We start from the raw sequence: 24,999 nt of genomic DNA on the forward strand, positions 1-24,999 counted from the left end.
AGGATGATTCTTTTCATGCAGCCATGAAAGACAAACTGAGGTGAGATGAGCTAGCTTTCTTTCTGCCACTCCGTTCTACTGAGGAGTGTCTGGAAAAGTCATTTGCCGTTGAATGCCATTGTCTTCGCAATATTTGAAGAAAGCATTTGACATATATTCTCCACCATTGTTACTGCAGAGGCACTTTATCTTCTTCCCAAACTCCTTTTCAACAGCATCTCTGAACTCCATAAACTTGGATAGAGCCTCACTCTTTTCTTTAAAAAATTTCACCCAAGTGAACCTTGAGTGATCATCCACCAACACCATAACATAGCGATGACTGCTGCAACTTGGTGTTCTAGTCGGCCCCATGAAATCTGTGTGAACTAATTCGAACAACGTAGATCTACGATTCAAGGACTTTTTAAAAGGGAGTCTATGCGATTTACCATATTGACAGCCTTGGCAAATCACATCTTGATAAGGCTAATTTCATGCATTGGTAATAGGGATAAATTCTGTGATTTCCCGGGTCTAACAAACCTTTTTGAGCCAGGTGTGTAGAGAAAATCGTCAACCCCAGGAAAAAGACAGAGATCGCCTGGTGGAGGAAGCCGGCAGGAAAAATAAGCTGAACAAGGAAGAGCGCTAGACAAAAGAGCATCGAATCGAAGGGAAAAATGGGCATTACAAGAACAGTCTAGAAGCTCTATCCATTATAAAAAGGAGCACGCAATCAACATGAAGGAATCAACTTTCAGCTCCTAGCTTAGTTTTCCAATTTTTCTCTACACACTCACACACTTGGGGGAAATCTGAGGGGATGGTTCTCATTTCATCAGAAGTTTGTGGTGCAACACCGTCTCTAAGGAGGAGAAGAAACAGTTGTCTTTTATTTTTCTGTCTACTTTTGGTACTCGCCGAGTCCTCGCTGTTCGAGGCTCGGCCTTATGTTGTTACTATCGTTGGATACCTCGTATTTTGCAATGGATATCACTGCTTTTGTTTCGTTTATCTTATCGTGTTGTTTTGGGTTTGATTTGCTGATTATTGTTGGATGATCTGAGTTTGGAGTTGTTTTGTAAGAAATTTGTTTGTGATCGGTTGAAACTACGTAGACTTGTGAGGATCGGAGGTGGAAATGATGTTTGGTTGTTATGGATGGCTTGGATCCGGAGTGGATTAAGCGCCCCGTGGTTGGATCTGCTTGTTCTCGTTTCATTTAGTTGTTTAAGTTCTGCATTCTCGTTTTGCCTCGTCTAGTAGTTGTAGATCTGCTTCAGTTTTAACTGGCTTAATTTCTATCGGTGTAATTTCGTTTACTTTGCTTCGATCTACGTTCTTGCTCTGTTTTAACTGGTTATTTCGTGATAAATATTGGAGAAGATGATGTCGTTGTTAGTTAGTCCTTTAGTTAGTTATTTTGCAGCTTTTCAATCGTACTCTACCTTTTCAGAAAATGGTCCCCACGTCTAGTTTCTTTCCCAAGTCTAGGTTAATTTAGGAAACTGTTCGTTTGATCTAGAAATTGTCTCGCTCTATTTCGGTTAATATGCATGCTTTTATGTCTCTGCCTAGATCTAGCTGTTAGAGTAGAATATTTCAATTACCAAGTCTAGGAATTAAAGCGCAACCCCAAAAATTGTGTGGCAGCAGCCAAAAATAAAAAAAGAGTTCCTGAGTCTTTGAACATGTTTACTTGCGCATTCATCTCTGTGGATTCGATCCCTACTTCCATGTACTAGTTTTCTTACATCTTCATGCACATTCATCAGAGTAGGCATGCCAACGACCAACCTTTTAGACGACATTTGCTGCAATAGCTGATAGCCTACATGGCCTAACCGAGCATGCCAGATCGTTGCATTGTCGGTTTGGCTTGTTTTCTTGACATAGGCTTCACCTGCTGACATAACAAACAAAGAACCCTTCTTCTCTCCAATATATGTTACATCAGCAGAAATATTCTTCACATTATCAAGCACCTTCACATCATTAGGACCAAACAAGACATATTTTCCAGATTCTGTAATTTGAGTGACCGAAGCTAGATTTCGTTTCAAACCTGGAACGTGGTAAACATCATGCAGCTTGACACTTTTGGCTGATGGATTTCCGACAACGTCAATGGTCACATCACCTTCTTTGGCTACAGGATGAGTTGAGTTGTCTGCAGTGACACCAACTCTCTCTCCATGGTGATCACGCATCTCCGAGAACAAAGTGTCATTTCCGGTTGCATGATGAGAGCAACCAGAGTCGACGATCCATTTCTCCTTGTCGTTGATGTAGTTGACATGGGCATCACCTTCCTTTTCTTTGATTGCTTCAATGGTGAAGCACTGATCCCATTCAATTTTATCATCTCCATCATTTGTGCTGGTAATGTTGGCTTTAGCAAGCTTAACACGACAATTCTTCTTAATGTGCGCCCAGTCTTTCCGCACCTGAAACACGTGATAGGCTTCTTACTTGGAGAATTTTTGCCTTTGCCTGCACTCGTGTCTTCATCCTTACCCTTGTTCGAAGTCCACGCATTCTTCTTGTTTGATTTCCCCTTTGAGAAGAGAACAGCATCAGAATCAAGACTCTTCGCCATTTGTTTCGCCAAGGCTTCTTGATTGCAAAGAAGATTCTCTAGCTCCTCTACTGAAGGCTGATTTGCCCACCCTTGTATCGAGGTGACGAAGGGCCCATACTCCTTCCTCAGACCACGAATAAGATAGCGACGCAGACGTGCTTCGCTGATCTTTTCGTTCGTGTCTATCTCTGATATTTCAGCACAACTGCTTTTAATCCGTAAAAAATATTCGGAAACTAACATACCTCCTTGAGTTAACATTGCTAACTCATTCTCCAAAAGTTGCAGCCTTGCGGTGTTTTATTTGGTACAAACACTTTCAAGTGTTTGCCAAACTTCTTTTGGAGAGCTCACATCACGAACATGATCAATGAACTCCTTGTTGATTGATGTCCTCAACGCAAAGAGCACTTTACCGCACTTGATCTTCCACTTTCTTCGTGATTCGGCATTTACAGGGACATCTCTGGGAACCTCCGTTTCAGCACCGGCGATCAGTGTAAGCCATATTTCAACTTTAATGATTTCTATAATGAAATCTAAGTCTAGATTTGAATTAATTCAACCACAACATTTAAACTATAAAGTGGAGATAGATCACTAACCTCCATCCATGCTTTTCTTGTGTTGAAGAAGATGTTGAATCCACCTTTGATGATTCTCCTCTCCTTGACCTTAAGCCTTCTATTTGATTCCTTTAATGGATAAATAATCAAGAGCACTTTTCTATATATATATATATGTGTGTGTGTGTATAAATGCCGACTGAATACTGTAAGCATTTGTTGGTGTGTGTAAATAATGCACATACCATCTCTTTATATAGGCAAGAAGTGACTCTTCATGAAGAGACACATAGACGTGACTTTACAATTTAAAACACTATTGCATTCGTTAATGCAATACACATGTCGGTTGGGAAGGTAGTTAATTAGTTTCTAAAGAAACTGATTCTAACTCAATCCCCCACGTCACACACGTGCATATTCAAATACATGCATATTTAATAATATTATTTTATGTACTAAGTAACTACCATAATTAATTGTTACTTTAGTACATGCTCGGCTACACACATACATCATATATATAATACATTTCGTATAATATAATATATACTATATATATTATATTATAGCATTATAATTAGAGGTAAGAGAGGAGGGTTATCAATACACCCGATTCTAATTCTTTATCCGAAACCGATCCATCACGGTGTCGTCTTTAATATTCGAATCCCTTTTAACTTTTAATATTATAAACTAGAACTTTAATTTAAACCAATAGATACATAGGTCATATAAGAATATAAATATTCTTACATTCTCCCACTTGACCTTTGTATCGTCTTGATGGTTTAATAACCATATTGCGCACTTTTATTTCAAGTTCAAAATATCCTTAAATACCATGACAAAATTAGAATTGATCGAATCATGGCGGTCACACATCATTAAGCGACATGATTCCTTCCATGTATCACAAATCAATTCCAACTTTACATTGTCATTTCATTGAGATGAACTTTTATTCTCAATTTATCATATGTTATCCAATAACCATAATTGTATACAAACTATAATGATAACATATTCAATAAACAGAAACATAACTTTTATTGAATTCAAAGTGTCTTACACTTTATAAGCATAATACAACTAAAATAGCAAGGCTTTATCTATAATACCCATACGCTCTACATGGCCAATAAACATTTTGGGTAGTCCTTTAGTTAACGGATCCGCTACCATCATATCCGTCCTAATATGTTCAAAGAACACTCTTTGTTTCTGCACTTCTTTAACAGATAAGTATTTTAACTCCATGTGCTTAGCCCCTTTCTAGTACTTATCATTCTTTGAAAAGAAGACAGTTGCGGAATTATCACAATAAATTTTCAGCGGCCTAGCTATAGAGCCGACAATTCTAAGCCCTGAAATAAAGTTGCGCAACCACAATCCGTGAACAGTGGCCTCAAAGCATGCCACAAATTCGGCTTCCATAGTGGAAGTAGCAATGACAGACTGCTTTCCACTTTTCCATGATACTGCTCCCTCGGCTAAAAGGAACAAATAGCTAAACGTAGATTTTCTACTATCAACGCATCCGGCATAGTCTGAATCTGAATATCCAATGACCTCTAGATTATCGGATCTTCTATACGTAAGCATGTGCTCTTTGGTGCCTTGCAAGTACTTGAGGACTTTCTTTGCAGCCTTCCAGTGATCCATTCCGAGATTACTTTGATATCGATCCAACATACCAACCGCAAAGGTGATATCTGGTCGCGTACATGTTTGAACATAGTTCAAACTCCCAACCACTGATGCATATGGAATTCTTTCCATTTCCTTACGCTCCAATTCATTTTTAGGACATTGCATTTTACTAAACTTGTCTCCCTTCTGAATTGGAGCAATCCTACAGAAAATTTTTCCATTCTATATCTCTCTAAAATCTTATTGATATATACTTTCTGAGATAAACTTAATAATCCTTGTGACCTATCTCGAAATATTTCTATTCCGATCACATAAGATGCATCTCACATATCTTTCATTTCAAAGTTCTTAGAGAGATATTTCTTCACATCATGTAACATACCCATGTCATTTGCAGCAAGCAAAATATCATCAACATATAAGACTAAAATTATAAACTTACTCCCACTGATTTTTACATAGATACATCGATCAACAATGATCTCTACAAAACCATGTGATACAATGATATCATTAAACTTTATATACCATTGTCTAGAAGCTTGTTTTAGTCCATATATTGACTTCCTCAGCTTACATACTAAGTGTTCTTGTCATGTTGCCAAGAATCCTTCGGGTTGGTTCATATAAACTTCCTCTTCAAGTTCTCCATTTAGAAAGGCCGTTTTTACATCCATTTGGTGTAGCTCGAGATCATAATGAGCCACCAAAGCCAAAACAATTCTTAAAGAATCCTTCTTTGAAATTGGAGATAAGGTTTCTTTATAGTCAACGCCATCCTTTTGGGTGAAGCCTTTTGCAACAAGGCGAGCCTTGTATCTTTCGATGTTACCTTTCGAATCACGTTTTGTTTTAAAAATCCATTTAGAACCAATGGTTTTAAAACCTTTAGGCAATTCTACTAAGTCCCAAACTTTGTTATCACCCATAGATTTTATTTCATCTTTTGCGGCAATCAACCACTTTTCAGAATCTTCACTTTCCATGGCTTGTCGGAATGAGATCGGATCTTCATCAAGGCTTAAGTCACATTCACTTTCAACAGTGTAAACCACATAGTCATTTGAAATGGCAGATCTTATTTCCCTTACCGATCGCCTCAAAGTTTATTGTGGTTCATTATTCTCTTCTTGAATTGTGACAGGTTCAATTACTTCATTTTCGGTTAGTGAGTTTTGCACATTATCATGTTGTTCTATTGTGTCATTTGATTGTAAGACAATAAGAACAACAATATTTGGTGCAACAATATGTGGATGAACCTTATCGTGGATTTCTTGAATATCCACCTTTTTAGGTTCACCACTCCCACTAATTTCCCCATTTTCAATGAACCTAGCATTTCCCGTCTCAACTATTCTCGTACTAAGGTTAGGACAATAAAAAGTATACCCCTTTGATTTATCCGGATAGCCAATGAAAAATCCACTGACGGTCCTTGAATCAAGTTTCTTTTCATGTGGATTATACAACATTACTTCTGCTGGGCAACCCCAAATGCGAACATGCCTTAAGCTAGGTTTCCTTCTCGTCCATAGTTCAAAAGGGGTCTTAGGAACTGCCTTACTAGGAACCCGGTTAAGCATATATGTTGCAGTCTTTAAAGCATAAATCCACAATAAAAGGGTAAAGTACAACCACTTAACATACTTCTAACCATTTCCATTAATGTACGATTCCGCATCTCCGCTACACCATTCTGTTGCGGAGTACCGGGCATTGTATACTGTGCACAAATGCCTCTACTTTTGAGTAACTTTGCAAATGGGCCCGGACATTGTCCAGTCTCATTATACTTTCCATAGAACTCACCACCTCTATCCGATCTCACAATTTTAACTTTTCTATCTAACTGTCTTTCCACCTCATCAATGAATATTTTCAGCACATTCACTGACTCAGATTTTTCATGCAGTAGATATATGTAACTATAACGTGAGTAATCGTCAATAAATGTGATAAAGTATTTTCGACCATCCCACGAAGGAGCATCAAAAGGACCACATATATCAGTATGTATTAACTCAAGAAGTTGAGTGCTTCTCGTGGCTGATTTCTTTACAATGTGTTTAGTTTGCTTTCCTTTAATGCAATCTACACACATATTTAGGTCACTAAAATCCAATTGAGGAAGAATTTCATTCTTTACCAACCTCATAATCCTTTCTTTAGAAATATGACCTAATCTTTGATGCCACGAGTAAGCCGAACTTTCACTTGACGCGTTACGCTTAATGCCTCGACTTTCAACATTAAATAAGGATTCACGAAACTTTGCATCAAGATTGAATCTATAAAGTGAATCATACAAAGTACCACTACCATAAAAGTAATCGTTTCGGTACAAAGAGAATACACCATTTACAATCTTAACTTTAAAACCTAAATCATCCAATCTACTTACAGAAACAAGATTTCTAGCACATTCAGGTACATAAAGACAATCTATAAGATCTACATGACATCTTGTGTCCAAGATCAATATGTAGGTCCTAATGCCTTCAATCAGTGCTTTCATCCTATTTCCCATGAACAAATATTGTTCAACCCCTTTTATAGGTTGGATCGAACTGAATCCCTGTTTAATATGAGACACATGAGTTGTAGCACCATAATCTAACCACCAAGTATTGTTAGGCACTTCAATAAGATTCAATTCAAAGCAAACAAAACTATTATGTTTACCTTTCTTATCAAACCAGGCCTTCCTTTTTGGACAATCTTTCTTGAAGTGTCTCGTTTCCCTGCAAAAGAAACACTTCCTTTCCTTTTGGATTTTCTTCTCCGGACCTTTCAGAAAAGATTTATCCTTCTTTTTGTCCTTCTTACTTGATTTTCCTTTACTGGTGCTAGCACCTGCATGACCTATGAGATTCGCAACTTGACCATTCATCTTCTTTAATCTCCCTTCCTCTTGAACCAACATAGCCTTTAATTCCTTAATGTCCCATTTATCTTTGATGGTGTTATAATTCACCTGGAACTGGCTAAATTCAATAGGTAGGGAGTTCATGATAAATTGGACCACAAATTGCTCATGAACCTCCATTCCCAAGGTCGTTAGCTTTGCCACCAAGTTAGACATGTTTGTCACATGATCATGAATTGGTTGTGACCAGTCAAACTTCTTTGTAGTAAGTTCACTCATTAAGCTTCCTACAATTGACTTATCAGCCAATTCAGATTGTGAACACTCCTTAATTTTCTCAATGAATTCCCTTGCACTTTCTGTCTTGGGCATTGATGGCTTAAAATTTTCTGCCATCATCATCCTCATAAGATTCAAGCTCAACCGGTTAGATCGCTCCCAAGTCTCATGTTGAGACTTTTCAGTTTCGGAGCTCTCGTCCGTTATGGCTGAGGGTTCATCTTCTGTTAGTATGGCATGGTCCAACGCCATTACACCCAGTGAAAACCGGATCTGTTCAGACCACTCACCATAGTTTTGCCCATTAAATTTAATGACAGAGTTCGCATATGCATACAAATTCGCTGAGGCTGCAACATTTATACATGCTTATCTATTAGTGCTTGAGTCCTTAATACAGATTCATAAACAGTAATACCTTAAATAACATGAATTCAAGTAACCTTTGGGCAATACTTAAATACACATACTTTCAACGATGCTAAAATCATAGTACTTTAACAATTAATCAAATCATACATATATCAAATAAGCATGTTGCTTTTGGGTATACATACTACATAAGACACATAGTAGACATGATTAATCCCTTTCGTATTATTAAATATATACAATGATCTACCTTTGGGTGATCTCCAAGCATATAGATAATAATTTAATTGATCAATCAAACTTTTATGTCATTTATAACATCTCTTTAATCATGATCAATTAACTAACATTTATTATTTTCAATAAATAAATGTAATATAACAAGACCACTTTGGTGATAAACAAGTTATATATTATTTAAATATTGAAATCTTTAATGGGTATAATATCCTAATATTATTTTAATATTTCATAAAACAATTACCCAACACATAAGCGGAAGCATATTAATCAAAATTGAAAAATTCAAGACCATTCAAATTTAGATTTTGAAATCACATAAATGGTGAATTAACCAAATCTAGATTGGCTCTGATACCAACTGTAAGCCATATTTCAACTTTAATGATTTCTATAATGAAATCTAACTCTAGATTTGAATTAATTCAACCACAACATTTAAACTATAAAGTGGAGATAGATCACTAATCTCCATCCATGCTTTTCTTGTGTTGAAGAAGATGTTGAATCCATCTTTGATGATTCTCCTCTCCTTGACCTCAAGCCTTCTATTTGATTCCTTTAATGGATAAATAATCAAGAGCACTTTTCTATATATATATATATATATATATATATATGTGTGTGTGTGTGTGTGTGTGTGTGTGTGTGTGTATAACTATATATGTGTGTATAAATGCCGACTAAATACTGTAAGCATTTGTTGGTGTGTGTAAATAATGCACATACCATCTCTTTATATAGGCAAGAAGTGACTCTTCAATGAAGAGACACATAAACGTGATAGACATGTCGGTTGGGAAGGTAGTTAATTAGTTTCTAAAGAAACTGATTCTAACTCAATCCCTCATTTCACACACATGCATATTCAAATATATGCACATTTAATAATATTATTTTATATACTAAGTAACTACCATAATTAATTGTTACTTTAGTACATGCTCGGCTACACACATACATCATATATATAATACTTTTTGTATAATATAATATATACTATATATATTATATTATAACATTATAATTAGAGGTAAGAGAGGGGGGTTATCAATACACCCGATTCTAATTCTTTATTCGAAACCGATCCATCACGGTGTCGTCTTTAATATTAGAATCCCTCTTAACTTTTAATATTATAAACTTGAACTTTAATTTAAACCAATAGATACATAGGTCATATAAGAATATAATATTCTTACAATCAGCTCCCATAGATCCCGACCTTGAAGATATGCCTCCATACATATCCTCCAGAACTTGTAGTTGTTATGGCCTACAAGTTTCTCCATCCCAAACTGATTATTTCCACCATTTGAGGCTTCCATCGTATTGACGACAAGAGTTTTCCCAAGAGTACAACTCGACTCTGGTACCATAAAACAAATAAAAGGAAAGCAAAAAAGAAAGCTATACGATGGCAGAAAATCAGTGTGTATTAAAATACTTCCAGATACAACTTATTTATAGGCAAGCTGCTCAACAAATTCCTAAAAACTCTCTAGCACTATTTGCCACTAACAAAACAGAATAATAGAATTAAATTGACTACTAAATCACTCTACGAGTGACTCCTAAATTCTAGAATAGAAAATAACAGAACAAACTAATTAAAAACAGCCGCTAAAAATATCTGTTAGTTCCTAAAGTCAGTGGCGGACACAGTAAGGAGTGGTGAGGGGCTTAAGCCTTCCCCAAAAGTTTTTTTTTTAAATGTTTTTCTTCTTCTAAAATTTTTGAAAAAAATAAAAACTTATCAATAGCCCTTCCTAAGATTCTACCACAGAAGAGTAAATTGCCAAATCTTAATGACAAGAAGGGGCTGAAAAAATTGGAAAATTGGAAGTTGCAGAAGATAAAAATGGTTGCCGTAACTCTCGGGAAGAAAGACGACTAAAAAGTTATGTAACAATATAATATTATTATTATTAAAAATAGTTGCAGGTACATAAATGATTAAAATATTAGTACTTTAAAATGTGACGTCACACATTAAGTTAAATAGGCACAGTATATTTTAAATTTATACTCCATGTAGTATTTTTTTTTAATGTGACAATATTTATGTTTAGAAATTACTATTAGTATTTTAATTTATATAGTTTAATAAATTGGAAATGTGCTTAAAAAGCCATTTCTTCATTATTTTAACATAACAATTTTTTGACGGTTCAATTGTATATTTTTCTTTTCAATTTTATTATAAAAAAATGGTTTTTAACATTTCTTTTTATTATTTTATTACAAAAAATTTCACAATAAAAATTAGAGTTGGTGGTTTAAATTTATCATCACATTCTAGTTGACGCATTATTAAAATGTAACTATCATTATTTCTATTTTATTTTTTCTCTACACAATTTATGTAGAATAACTATATAAAATCTTATACCAAACAAAAAGTGTTCCACCTAAAGTAGAACGGAAGGAGTATAAGATTAGTGATTTATTAAAATTGATTTTTATCTTGTAGGTTCAGTGCAACTATTATTTAAACAAAATACTCACTCCGTTGGTGAAATAATATCACATTTTGTCATTTTAATACGTCACCAACTTATAGCCTGATTCACTTTTTTTTTGGATAAGTGAACCCGTCTATTTACTAAAGCATTATTTTATTATAAACTCTATATGTAAAAGTAAGACACATGCTCCACGTACTTTTTCCACTCATGAGGGAGACTTTAAATCTGAATGAATGAAGTTTACTGTGGAGCCTCTGCCAAAAACAATTTCTGCGTCCGCCACTGCCTAAAGTTTAGCACTAATTTTAACAAGTGCATGGTATTACTTTACCTTTGCCATGATTTTCACTCCTAGCCTTTTCTCACTCAAGAGTTTCATATTCGAGAATGTGATCTCTTTCTAACTAATGTTAGTCCACATTTGTATTTTGTTGTTATCTGGTTGTGTTCGTGTACCACCTCCCCAACACTATTTGCTAGGCCTAGCTAGTATTATACATATATCTGTGTATATATTAGCTGATGCTCTCAGTAACTGTGTTCTAGTTGAAAGATTTTTATTATATCTATTCTAATTTATCCTTATGATCATGTCGCAATGTTGTATGTAACTTGGAGTTTCTCTCTATTTATAGAAACGACTTATATTTATAATAAGAAAAAAAATCTTAATTTATATTTTTAAGTAAAAATTTTGAATTCGCAATTCATGACTAAACGATCATATGCATATTCTGATTAAATTGACTTTCTGCCCGATTTAATGCCTCTTATTTGTATATTAATATCTTATCTACAATACACAATTAAATACTTAAAGTCGGATTAATTTTTTAAATTAATTCATGTGCTCTAAGTGCAAACTAGTAATTTAAACAAAAAATGACAATAATTACTTTTACAAAATAAATATTTGGATATTAACCCTTAAGAGTAAAAATGAATGCACTTAAAATTTTAACCTTTCGCAATAAGGGTCAGTGAAGTTATTTTAACAGGAATAATGGAATATATAGGCGATTGATCTTTCAGTTCAGCATCGTTGAATACATTACCGAATCAAAACTGAAAAAATTAGGCGGTGTGTTTTTGACATAAAATAAAATTGTGAACTGATTAATCTTCCAATTTTAGCTTTAAATTTAATTTCTCTGTTTTCAATTTGTCTATCTCTTCCTTCTCTCAAACTTGCCATCATTATCTTAGGTGTTGCAAATCGTGCGTATTGATTCGTTATCAGATCAACCTATTAATGAAACGACCCAATAAGAACAAACACGAACATGACATGTTAAGAAAACCCCAACTCCGAACACGAACCCAACCTGCTACCCTCAAACCCGAACATGGCATGAACCCACTAACGACATAAACCACCTTGGGTTAACACGACACGATAACAACGCGTACATGACACGACTCTATAACAACACAGCTAGAACTTGATAACAACTATTTTTAATTAACAAAAGTCTTCAATCTGATCATTAAATTCTAATTAAAGATCTTAAATCTATTACAAAGTCTGATACGATCAAACAAAAAAAATATTTTTAAAATACTAAAAGCTAATAATATTATAATATTACTCCATCCGTCTCATAGAAATAGGCCATTTGGAATTGACCCGGACTTTAATGCGTAATTAGTAAAATAAGAAAGAATGAAGAAAAATTAGTTGAAATTGTGTAGTGGATCGTAGAATTCATAAATGATAAAGTAAAAGAGAATGAGAAAAATGTTGTCATATATGGATATGGATTATTTCTATGGGACGGACTAAAAAGAAAATATGACCTATTTCTATGGGATGGGGGGAGTATTTCTTAACGGGTAACCCAAACCCGACACGAACACGACACGACACGATATGAAATTTTCGTGTTCTTAACTGGTCGAAATAAGGATACAAACCCAATAAGCTTTGACTCAAACCCATTAATTTCATGCAGATTCGTGTGTGGTTATCGTGTAATGCCAAAAATTGTCAGCCCTATCTTTCACTAATTTTCTCAGACATGACTCATATCATCACTCAACTTTGGACTGCCGCCAAAGTTGCCATCGTCGCTAATGTCGGTGTTTATGCCTTCATTTTCCTTCGATAAGACAATTGGATTAGCAGCACAACCGTTTGTCGCTTCTCTTCTCAATACCAACACCAATAAGTCTACCCTTCTTGGCTCACGATTGCTCAAACTCAACACACATAGGTGTTGTTCGATTTACTAATAAAATAGCACCCAAATTATATATTCCATGATTGAGTTGTGAGATTATTTTAGTTTGGAAGGATTTGGCTATGAATAATTATCACATGATTATTCATTTATGATTGAGTTGTAAGATTCAATCTCATAAACCAAACACACTACATATTTAATTTTGAGATATAATCTTCCAATCGAACAGCCACATATGGAAATACCAAGGCCCAATGTGACTAAACAATAGCAACTTCAAATTCAATCCTGAAACTAACCACTAGACCATGCAAAAACTCATAACGTGAGACAATAAAATCTAAATGTTGGGAAAATTGTGGATTTTGGACCAAAATGTAAACTACACAAAACCGTTAGAACATCCTCGGATCACACTACAATTTGTTACCATATCACTAGATTTTTGTAGTGTGGTACGGTACCCCGCGTTGGTGGAGGAAACGAAGAGGACTAGGTCGGGTGCGAGACTGAGCTTGAGGTGTGGCCCAACCTAGATGCAGTTGTGATGTGGGATGCTAAACGTCCACAAGCCTTTTTAATTTATAATTTCATTCTTTATAATTTTTAATTTTTTTTCCTCTAAGAATACAACACCAAGTAATATAATTTATCTTCATTACTAAATTTACAAAATTCTATATCGAAAATTTAATGGATTTCCAAATAAAATGACAATTCCAATTATGATGATGTCGTTATTCAGCTGATATTGAAAATCAACCATGCACGCAGTCAATTCTTGATGAATATGAATGAAAGGGTACATGACTTCCTTGGTAAGCTTAATCACATAGATTGTATGCATTGAGAGCGTTGGAAGAATTGTCTTCTAGCATGGAGATGTGCTTACATTAGTGGATAAAAGTGCACGCATTGGATGTTGATTCTCAAAGTTGTTGTTGGCCAATGTTTATGAATCCTATACGCTTACTTTTGCGCGAGTGGGTTGAATGATGATATCAACGTCTTGAATCAATCAACATTTTTCAATGAAATTTGCACTAATAGAGTACGACTGGAGATAAAATATGAGATACTACTTGGTAGATAAGATCTATCTACGGTGGTCGGTGTTCATGAAATGATTATGTGCTCGAGCGACCGAAGATATGCAGTTTGTTAATAAGAATGTTTACGATTTTAAGTACAAGATAAATAAACACTTTAGTTCTAAGTATCTAATCCAACTCACATAGATTAAATAAACTACAAAAAGTCACGAACTCCCTCCCTCCATTCCACTCTAGATGTCCTTCATTCATTTTTAATTTATCTCACTCAAGATGTCCACTTTCTATATTTTGAAATAAATCTCTCTCTCCTAACTACATTTTTCTCTCTACTTACTCCAACTAACAACTGTTCTTAAAATCTCGTGTCACTAAAGAATGTGAACATCTTGAGTGAGACGAAGGGAGTACAATTTATAATTTATAAGTGTTTCAAATTTATTACTCTCCCCGTTCCACATTAGGAGTCCTATTTGATTATGACGCGAATTTTAAGAAATGTAAAGAAAAGTGGATTGAATAAGTTAGTGGAATATGATTCTCACTTATATATATTAGTTTTAGAATAAATGAGTTAAATAAGTTGGTGGAATGTAGGGCCTATTTACCATTTATGATAAAAGTAAAATATGACTCTTATTGTGGGACGGACTGAAATGGTAAAATATGACTTTTATTGTGGGACGAACTGAAATGGTAAAACAGGACTCTTATTGTGGGACAGAGGGAGTACATAATACTCCTCTGTCCCACCATTCTAAGTAACACATTTTCCTGTTTGGGATGTGCCACTCTAAATGATACATTTTTAAATATAGAAACACCACTCTCATTACTTTTTCTCTTTCTTACTTTATTCTCTATATTTTACTCACAAAACAACACTACATAAAATATCATGCCGAACTATAGATGTTCCACTTAGAGTGGGACGGAGGGAGTAATATGTTGTAGTACATCCACCGCATAAAAGATGTTTCACTTTCCTTTTTAGTTTGTCTAGTTAAAGATGTTATGGTTCTATTTTTAGAAAAAAGTTATACATCTCACATTAATATAAAAATTATAATTTCTCTCTTAACTTAAAATATAAAATAAAACCTACTAAAATTTCATTCGTCCCGAAAATATGACATCTTACATGAGATGGAGGCACTACTATTTTACAATGAAAAGAAAATAAAATGAAATGGGTTTAAGTTCAACTTACAAAATTGTCGGTTAATTAGTGGTGTTGTTAGAAGTCGGAAAATTTCAATCGAAAACCATGGTTTTGCGGTTAATTAGTGGTGTTGTTAGAAGTCGGAAAATTTATGATAAAAGTAAATAGGACTCTTATTATGGGACAGACTGAAATGGTAAAATATAATTTTTATTGTGGGACGAACTGAAATGGTAAAATAGGACTATTATTGTGGGACAGAGGGAGTAAAAACAATTTTGGATAAATTTTCGATACAGTTAAAATCACACATCCTTATTAAATGTACACATTTAAGAGTCCAGATATAAATTCATGTCTCCTCTTATCTTATTCAAAGATTTTTAGTGGTTATATAACTTAATATATGTCTGTAGGCACATATAGCTCAATAGTTAGTATTCTGTTATTTCAAAATCCAATTTTCAAATTTTAGTAGACCAGTAGTTGCATATAACAAAATAGTATAGAAGTGCGATCAAATACTAATTAATTTAAAATAATAATTAATAACTAATATCAATTTTGTATTTAAAAATATCAATACAAAGACATAAATTTGTCAATATTTTTGTTTTGATAAATTTATGTCTTTGTACTGATATTTAAATTTACATGTTGTATTGATATAATTATGTCTTTGTGTTGATAATTTTTATACACAAAATTGAGAGTTATTAGTTATTACTGTATATTTGATCACACACCTAACAAAATATAACTATATATACGTTAGACCAAATTTAACCATTATCTTGTGTGTGTTTGTTGGAGCAGTGATTCATCTAAAACCTGTCTACATTAATGGGGCGGCGTGATTTCTCTACAAATTTACCATTAGATATTACGACCGACATCCTCGCACGACTCCCTATCCGAAGCATTTTAATAAGTTAATGCGTTTGCAAATCATGGCTCAATTTGCTCAATTCCAACGATTTCGAATTAAAATCCCCACCTGCCCTAGTTTTCTTGAAGTCGGTGGGGACGATCCCAACTCGCTGCACGATTTCCGAAATCGAAGATGAAGAAGAAGCCTATATGGAGAGCCATGATCTTCACTACATTCCGCTCACAGATTTCGATACCCCTCAAGGAAGCAGTGGAATGTCAGGCATCGCTGCTAATGGATTGCTTTTACTATCTTCAAACGTAGGTGATCCTGAAATTCCTGTTTACATATGCAATCCGATCACTCGTGAATATATTGTGCTCTGTCGTCCTATGGAGTACAAATTTGTGTCGTGTTTTGAATTTTGTGTCAGGAAAATAAGTGGGCAATATAAGGTGGTGGTCTCTATCTGTCGGACCCTTGAATCCGACTCGTTTCAAGTATACACCCTCAGTACAGGAATATGGAGGGACGTTGAAACCGGCGTTGCCTCTGGTTTCAGATTCTATTTCGATGGACACGCTGAATGTAATGGCAACCTCCATTGGATGGTGATTGATTTGGTTGAACCCTACTTTCAGATTTGTGGTTTTGATGTTGAAACAGAACGTTTTACCATCTTCTCTGCTCCTCCATCTCTCCCTATGGAGTTGAGTGTCCAGTTGACTATTTTAAGAGACTGCTTATGTATTTGCTATGTACAAGATTATGAAATCGCCACCTGGTTGATGAAGAAATACCGAGTAGATGAATCTTGGACCATAGAGTATAAGTTGAAAACTATGGATTTTGCTTTTAATGTGGCTCGGGTTAACATGGTTGTTCGTCCTATCAAAATTTTCAAAGATGGCGATGCTTTCATGTTGGTGAACGAACATCAGCTCATCTATTACTTCAACATGACAGAACCTACTCAAAAAGTAGGTGTGTTTACCGATGCAGATATAAGGTACTCCCTTCGTCCCGCTTAAGATGACACGTTTTCCTTTTTAGTTTGTCCCAATAAGATGACACATTTCCTATTTTGGAAATTTTCTCTCTCCAACTAATACACCCAACAACTTTTTCTCACTCCTATTAAAATATTCATCTTCCTTTCTCTCTCTATTTTAATACTTACACCCACCTATTCTCTCTCCAATTAAACACTTTAACCAACAACTCCTAAAATCCCGTGCCGGCTAAGAAATGTGTCATCTTAGCCATGACGGAGGGAGTATTACTTTACCTCTGCCATGATTTTCACTCCTAGCCTATTCTCACTCAAGAATTTCGAATTCTAGAATGTAATCTCGTTCTAAATCCTAATGTTAGTCTACATTTGTGTTTTGTCACTGTCTAGTCATGTTCGTGTAAAAGGTTTCTTTATTGAGTGGTTTTCTTCGGGGTCCATATGCACTATCTATTGAGTCTAGCTAGCATTGTACGTGTGTCCTTGAAACCAATCCCAACCATTTGAACTGTTAGTATATATTTTGTGTACACAAGGTTTAAAATACGTTATTTAGCGTAGTTGACACTAGAAGTGATTGTCATGTTCGAGTTTACATTTATCTTTTTTGAATTTTCTAGATGAATAATTTATTAAGTAATTAATTCTTTTTTTTTTTATCTCATAATTGAATTTTTTATGTTTTCTAGATAATTTATCTATTAGTAATTAATTTACTTTATTTAAGGAGAAATAGCAACAAAAACTACTCCATAAATTTGAAAGTGATCAAATATAACCATTATTACTATTTTACTCCGTAATCCTAAACTAACTTAGGTCTAATCCCAATTAACAAAATATACGCGTCGTTGCTGCTGCTTCTTTTTCATCCCAAATCTGTCTAAATCAATGGGGCGCGATTTCTTAAATTTACCATCAGAAATTACGACCGATATCCTCTCACGACTCACTCTCCGGAGCATTTCAATCAGCAAAAGCGTTTGCAAATCATGGCTCAATTTGCTAAATTCCAACGATTTCGAATTAAAATCCCCACCCGCCCTAGTTTTCTTAAAATCGGTGGGGACGGACCCAACTCGGTGCACGATTTTCGAAATCGAAGACGAAGAAGAAGCCGATTTGGAGAGCCACGATCTTCACTACATTCCGCTCCCGGATCTCAATACCCCTCAAGGAAGCAGCGGAATGTCAGGCATCGCTGCTAATGGATTGCTTTTACTATCTTCAAACGTAGGTGATCCTGAAATTCCTGTTTACATATGCAATCCGATCACTCGTGAATATATCGTGCTCCGTCCTCCTAAGGAATGCCAAAATGTGTTGAATTTTGAATTTTGTGTGAGCAAAACAAGTGGCCAGTATAAGGTGGTTTGTATCAGTAAGACCCTTGAAATCGACTACGACTCTTTTCATGTATACACCCTCGGAACAGGAATATGGAGGCCTATTGAAACCTGGGAAGCTTCTTGTTACAATACCTATTTTGATGGCTACAGATACTATTTTGATGGACACCTTGAATGTAATGGCATAATCCATTATACATTAGATGATTTGGTTAAACCCATCTTTCGAATTTGTGGTTTTGACGTTGAAACAGAATGTTTTAGCATCTTCTCTGCCCCTTCATCTCTCCCTGCAGGTGGAGTTGTAGAGTTAAAAATCCATTTGACTATGTTTAGGGAATGCTTGTGTATTTGTTACACACGGGACTATGAAATTGTCATTTGGTTGATGAAGGAATACCGTGTTGAGGAATCTTGGACCATAGAGTACAAGTTTAGCACTATTGATTTTGATATTGATTTTGATGTGGATTGGGTTGGGTTGGCAGTTTTGCCTATCAAAGTTTTTAAAGATGGCGACATTTTGATGTTGATAGACGAACAACAACTCATCTACTACTCCAACAAGACAAGAACCACTCAAAAAGTAGGTATGTTTAATGATGAGGATCAAGAATATTACAAGTACTTTACCTCTGCCATGATTTTCACTCCTAGCCTTTTCTCACTCAAGAGTTTCAGATTCGAGAATGTAATGTCTTTTTAAATCATAATATTATTTTACATTTGTGTTTTGTTGCTATCTGGTCGTGTTTGTGTAGACGGCTTTTTTATTGAGTGGCTTTCGGGGTTCGCCTTATGGTGTCGGCACACGCACTATCTGCTACACCTAGCTCTAGTCTTATACTTATACTCCATTTGTCCTATTAAAATTAAATTATTTTTCCTTTTGGATTGTGACATTAAAAATAAAACATTTTTCAAAATGGAAAATCTTCTGTACTTTTTCATTTCTCTATAATTTTGTATTTAAATCGTCGGATGCTCTCTATAATTTTGTATTCGTGTTGGAAAGTTTTTTTTTATTGTATCTTGTTCTCGTTTGTCCTTATCATGTCACACTGTTACATTATCATCAAGTTTCTTTCTATTAATGGAAATAGACTAATTTTTATTGGAAATAAAAATTCTAACTAATACTCCCTCTGTTTTTTAAAAATAAGAACTTTTGAAATGCCACGAGTTTTAATACAAAATTGATAAAGTAAGAGACAAGTAGAAAGAAAAGTGTATTAGTGGAAAATGAGTCTTAGCTCTTTAAAAAAAAGAAATTTTTTATTTTCAGGGGATGGAAAAAAAAAGAGTTTCTATTTTTTTGGACACAATGAGAGTATATTTTAAGTAAAAATTGTAAATTCGCAATTCATTACTAAAGAATCATATGTATATTATGTTTTAAATTGAGTTTCTGCCCACAATTTTGATTTAATGCTTCTTATGTGTATAAAGTGCAGACTAGTAATTTAAATGACTACTTATTTCTCTAATTATTTTTACAAGAGGGAACTGCATGAAATGTCCCTAACTTTTGCAGTTGTTGCACTGGTGATCCTAACAAAAAAAAAATAGTTTGTGTTAAAATGACAACCACCCTTAAAATGACAACGTGACAACGCTTATACAGCAATATTATAAACGCTACACAGCAATATCCAACACGTTAGACAGCAATCTATAGATTGCTGTCTAACGTGTTGGATATTGCTGTTCAAGAAAAATTGTTGTTTAAAGGCCAGCATATTGCTGCCCGTCTTTTTTGGTTTTTTTTTTTTTTTTGCCACGTGGCAACTTATTATTCGTCCACGTGTACAAATGATTGGCTAGAAATGGTGGTATGGTGTTATTTTAAGGGGTGGTGGCACCCTAACATGCCCCTGCACTGGTGATCCTAACAAAAAAAAATAGCACTACAGAAGCCTAACAAAATATACAATCACAAACCAGGTGTTTTTAGCCATTTTTTGGACGAAAATGCCTAAATGGCTTGAAAGACATTTTGTCTAATGACCTCCAGACCTGCACACCCTGCACACCTACTCTGCACAACAACACATGATTTGTCAAATCATACATGATATTGTCTACGTTTAAAAATATACAAAAAAGCATAGTCGTTGATCTGTGCATCAATGTATATAATATGTGATGAAAAGAGAGAGGAACAGAAATGGAAAGAGAGAGAATCATGGAAAGGGAGAAGAGGAGGAAAAGAGCGGCCAAATCGGAGGTTAGGAAGGCCGGCGACAAGATGAAGATCAATCAAGAGATCCGCTTGGGGATGGGAAGGGTTCCGCCGCCGCTGAGGCTTCTCCTCTCCAACGGAGGAAGAGGTACGTGGAGGAATTCTTCGCCATACTCAGAAGTATGCAAGTCGCCGTCAAGTATTTTGAGAACGAAGCTTCTAACAATAATAGTAGTAGTAAAGTCTGGTCATCACAGAACCGTCCGGAGGGCTTATGGAAGTAAGTCTGGCCGTTGGGAGGCTCAAGGTTGAGGCACAGGCCGGCCACTAGTTGCTGGTATCGGAATTGGAATCGCCGAAGTTGAAAACGGACGGATGGTTGAAATCAACGGCGGTGGCTGCTGCAGAGAAGATGAAGATAATGAATAGTTTAATTTTATGTTGAGGAAATGTATTTCAGTGAAAATCTTTAATGTTAAATTTTAATGGTCAGCAAAATGTCCCAAATCCAAAATTGAAATTTATTACTATTCGCTCATATTCTGGTATTGGATTTTCGAATTCTTGATTTTCTATAATTAGATTTCAAATTTTTATGCAATATGAAATTTTTTTAATTGAATTGAGTCGAATTTTAATAAGTAGAATAATAAAGAAAATAAAATATTTTAAAATTTTACACGAGATTACTGTGGCTTCCAATTTATTGAAGCATGTTCAAAGATCCTAGAAGTAATAATTTATCTTACTGCTAATTTATCAAAATTATTGATTCATAAATTGAGGGAGAGGAGAGAAGACATGACATTTTGAGTCATATCATTAGTAGTGTGTCAGTCACAGTGAATGTTGCAGGTGCATGCTGGGCGGCGTTAGAGCATGTTGGAGCAATTAGACGAGAATGCCCTTTAAGGGTCTGTGGGTGTTATTGTCCGTAAAAATCTGGTTTGTGATTGTATGTTTTGTTAGACCATGTGTGCTATTTTTTTTTGTTAGGGATCACTAGTGCAACAACCATAAAAGTTGGAGACATTTCATGCCGTTCACTCATTTTACAAATTAACTATTTGGATATATTAAACCTTCTTAATAAAAGTTAAATGAATACTCTTTCTGTTCAAAACATTTTAACATTTCGCAATAAGGGTTAGTGATGCCATATTTAATTAGAATTGGCGGTTCAGCCCAAAAACGACTGGTTGACCTTTTCAGTTGAGCATTGTACAGATCTGGGTCGAATTGAAACTGAAAAAATTAGGTTGTTAAGTTTCAAAAAAAAAAAATTGTGAAATACTACCGATTAATCTCCAAATTTCAGTTTTAATTTTAAAGATGGCGACATGTTGATATTGATAGACAAACATAAACTCATCTACTACTCTAACAAGACAAGAACCATCCATTAAATAGGTGTGTTAAATGATGCAATTGTATGCTATTATTTTACCTATGCCGTGATTTTTACTCCCCGCCTTTTTCCACTCAAGAGTTTGGGATTCAAAAATGTGATCGCGTTCTATTTTTTTTAGCAGACCACACATTCAACTAAATTATTTTACTCACATTTATTATAATATATTAATACTAATTTATAAAAGTAAGACACATATACCATTAACTTGATCCATCCACTTTTTTTTACGTTTCATAAAATACGTATTGGGTCAAAATGAGACACATGTTAAAGGACGTGGGGAATATATATGTTCCGTCCCATCATAAGCGAGTCACTTTCTTTATGCATTTATTTCGAAAAAATGATATTCAATAATTAAAGTGAAAATAAAGTAAAATATGAGATCCTGCTTAAATCAAATGAAATGGTTTTAAGTTCTAACTCAAATTTTGAACTTAGATTTTCAAACTAAGAAAATTGTCGGTTAATTAGTGTTTTAGTTAGAAGTCGTCAATTTCAATCATGGTAACTATAGGAAGTTATTTCAGACTTTTAATACTCAAAATCTTTAAAATTAATTACTCCCTTCGTCACTGAAAAATATAAACATTTCATTTGACATAAATTTTAATGTATAATTGATAAAATAGAGAGAAAAAGGAATTAAAATATTGTTAGTGGATAAATGGCCTCACATCTCTTTTGAGAGAGTTTTTTTTAAAAAAATTATAATATTCATACTTTTTTTAAGGATAGATTAAAAATTAAAAAGAAAATTATTCCTACTTTTCATGGACCATAGAAATAGTACTCCCTCCGCTCCCTCATAGTTGAGGCGGAACTTTTCGGCACGGAGTTTAAGAAATGAATGTTGAGTGTGTTAAATAAATAGATAAAAAAAGTAAGAAAGAGAAAAAGGTAGAGAGAATAAAGTAAAAAGTGAATAAAGTAGAGAGAATAAAGTAAGAGAGAGTAAAGTAAGAAAGAGGAAAAAGTTACTATGTATGGAAATGACTCAACTATGAGGGAACTTCTCAAAATGGAAAAATGACTCAACTATGAAGGAACGGAGGGAGTAGTATTTAACGTCTGCACATGTTGCTTTGCATATAGAATAGAAAAAATTCACATCAACAGTTACAGCCTACAGGATAAGATATCCACTCTAGATATTAGTAACGATAAAAAATTAGTAGCTACAGTAGTAATTTAAAATGCCCAAATATAGCCGTTGAACTATCTTAGGTTTAACCCTAATAAACAAAATATACTCGCGGCTGTTACTTTTTCTTCATCATTCATCCCAAATCTGTCTATGGGGCGGCGTGATTTCTTCAAAAAATTACCATCAGAAATTACGACCGACATCCTCTCACGTCTCCCTCTCCGAAGCATCCCATTCAGCAAATGCGTTTGCAAATCATGGCTCAATCTCCTCAATTCCGACGATTTCAAAATTAAACCCCAACCCGCCCTACTTTGCTTGAAGTCGGTGGGAACGAACCCAACTCAGTGCACGATTTTCGAGATTGAAGATGAAGAAGAAGCCGATTTGGAGAGCCACGATCTTCACTACATTCCGCTCACGGCTCTCAATACCCCTCAAGGAAGCAGCGGAATGTTAGGCATCGCTGCTAATGGTTTGCTTTTTCTATACTCATACAGAGATGATCCTGAAATTCCTGTTTACATATGCAATACGATCACTCGTGAATATATTGTACTTGACCATCCAAAGGAAAATGATTATTTTGAATTTTGTGTGAGCGAAATAAGTGGACAATACAAGGTGATATGTATCTGTAAGACCCTTGATACCTTCTCTTTTCAAGTATACACCCTTGGAACAGGAATATGGAGACCCATTGACACTGGTGGTGCTTCTGGTTTAAGTTTCAATTCTGCTGGCCATGCTTTATGTAATGGCAACCTCCATTGGGAAGTAGAGGATTTGGTTACACCCTACTTTCGGATTTGTGGTTTTGATATTGAAACAGAATGTTTTACCATCTTCTCTCCCCCTCCTTCTCTTCCTGCGGATGGACCTATAGAGTTACATGTCCAGTTGGCTGTTTTAAGAAACTGTTTGTGTCTTTCTTACACACATGACTATGATTATGATGTTGTCGTGATCTGGATGATGAAGGAATATCAAGTTGAGGAATCTTGGACCATAGAGTACAAGTTGAGTACTGTTGCTCTTGGTTTTGATGAGTGGATTCACTTATCTTTTCGTCCTATCAAAGTTTTCAAAGATGGAGACATTTTGATGTTGTTGATGGAAGACGGACAACTTATCTATTACTCCAACAAGACAACAACCGCTCAAAGAATAGTTTTGTTTAATGATGCAGCTGTCGTGCGTTATAATACTGATGCCATGGTTTTCACTCCTAGCCTTTTCTCACTCAATAATTTCGAATTCGAGAATGTGATCTCGTTCTAAATCCTAATGTAGTATACATTTGTGTTTTATTGCAATATCTTCGTGATCATGTATAAGGTTTCTTTATTGATTGGTTTTCGGGGTTGGTCTTGTTGTGTTGGCCCTCCCACACACTATTTCCTAGGCCTAGCTAGTATTATATGTGTGCATTTTATGTATCATCGGATGCTCTTTAAAATTTTGTATTCGTGTTTCAGATTTTTTTTGTTGTCTTGTTAGTATGTAATTATTGTGTTGTACTATCTATTAATGAAAATGGACTTATTTTTATTGGGAAAAAAGTCCTACTAGTTGATAGTGGTATAGCTTAAGTAAAAATTGTAAATTTGCAAT

At 34.8% G+C, this 24,999-nt stretch overlaps 3 protein-coding genes and 1 pseudogene across 3 annotated transcripts; 3 read left to right on the plus strand and 1 right to left on the minus strand.

Moving 5' to 3' along the window:
- Positions 1–4,404: 4,404 nt before the first annotated feature.
- On the minus strand, positions 4,405–4,911 carry LOC125220953 (secreted RxLR effector protein 161 pseudogene; annotated as a pseudogene).
- Positions 4,912–16,490: 11,579 nt separating this feature from the next.
- LOC125220952 (F-box protein CPR1-like) lies at positions 16,491–17,312 on the plus strand. The gene has a single exon (XM_048123080.1). The coding sequence runs from the start codon at positions 16,491–16,493 to the stop codon at positions 17,310–17,312; it is 822 nt and encodes a 273-aa protein (XP_047979037.1).
- Positions 17,313–18,184: 872 nt separating this feature from the next.
- Positions 18,185–19,348, plus strand: LOC125220951 (F-box protein At3g07870-like). The gene has a single exon (XM_048123078.1). It carries the CDS (start codon positions 18,185–18,187, stop codon positions 19,346–19,348), a length of 1,164 nt encoding a protein of 387 aa, XP_047979035.1.
- Positions 19,349–23,535: 4,187 nt separating this feature from the next.
- LOC125220950 (F-box protein CPR1-like) lies at positions 23,536–24,666 on the plus strand. Its single transcript, XM_048123077.2, has one exon. The coding sequence runs from the start codon at positions 23,536–23,538 to the stop codon at positions 24,664–24,666; it is 1,131 nt and encodes a 376-aa protein (XP_047979034.2).
- The last annotated feature ends 333 nt before the right edge of the window (positions 24,667–24,999 follow it).

The sequence above is a fragment of the Salvia hispanica genome, chromosome 1, assembly GCF_029641045.1.
Source record: "Salvia hispanica isolate PSC_SH4W2 chromosome 1, Shi_PSC_v1, whole genome shotgun sequence".
In the NCBI taxonomy this organism is placed as follows: Eukaryota; Viridiplantae; Streptophyta; class Magnoliopsida; order Lamiales; family Lamiaceae; genus Salvia; species Salvia hispanica.

Bases quoted from the DNA above. Each gene is read 5' to 3' on its own strand.
- LOC125220952 (XM_048123080.1), top strand. From the start codon at position 16,491: ATGGAGAGCCATGATCTTCACTACATTCCGCTCACAGATTTCGATACC.
- LOC125220951 (XM_048123078.1), top strand. From the start codon at position 18,185: ATGGGGCGCGATTTCTTAAATTTACCATCAGAAATTACGACCGATATC.
- LOC125220950 (XM_048123077.2), top strand. From the start codon at position 23,536: ATGGGGCGGCGTGATTTCTTCAAAAAATTACCATCAGAAATTACGACC.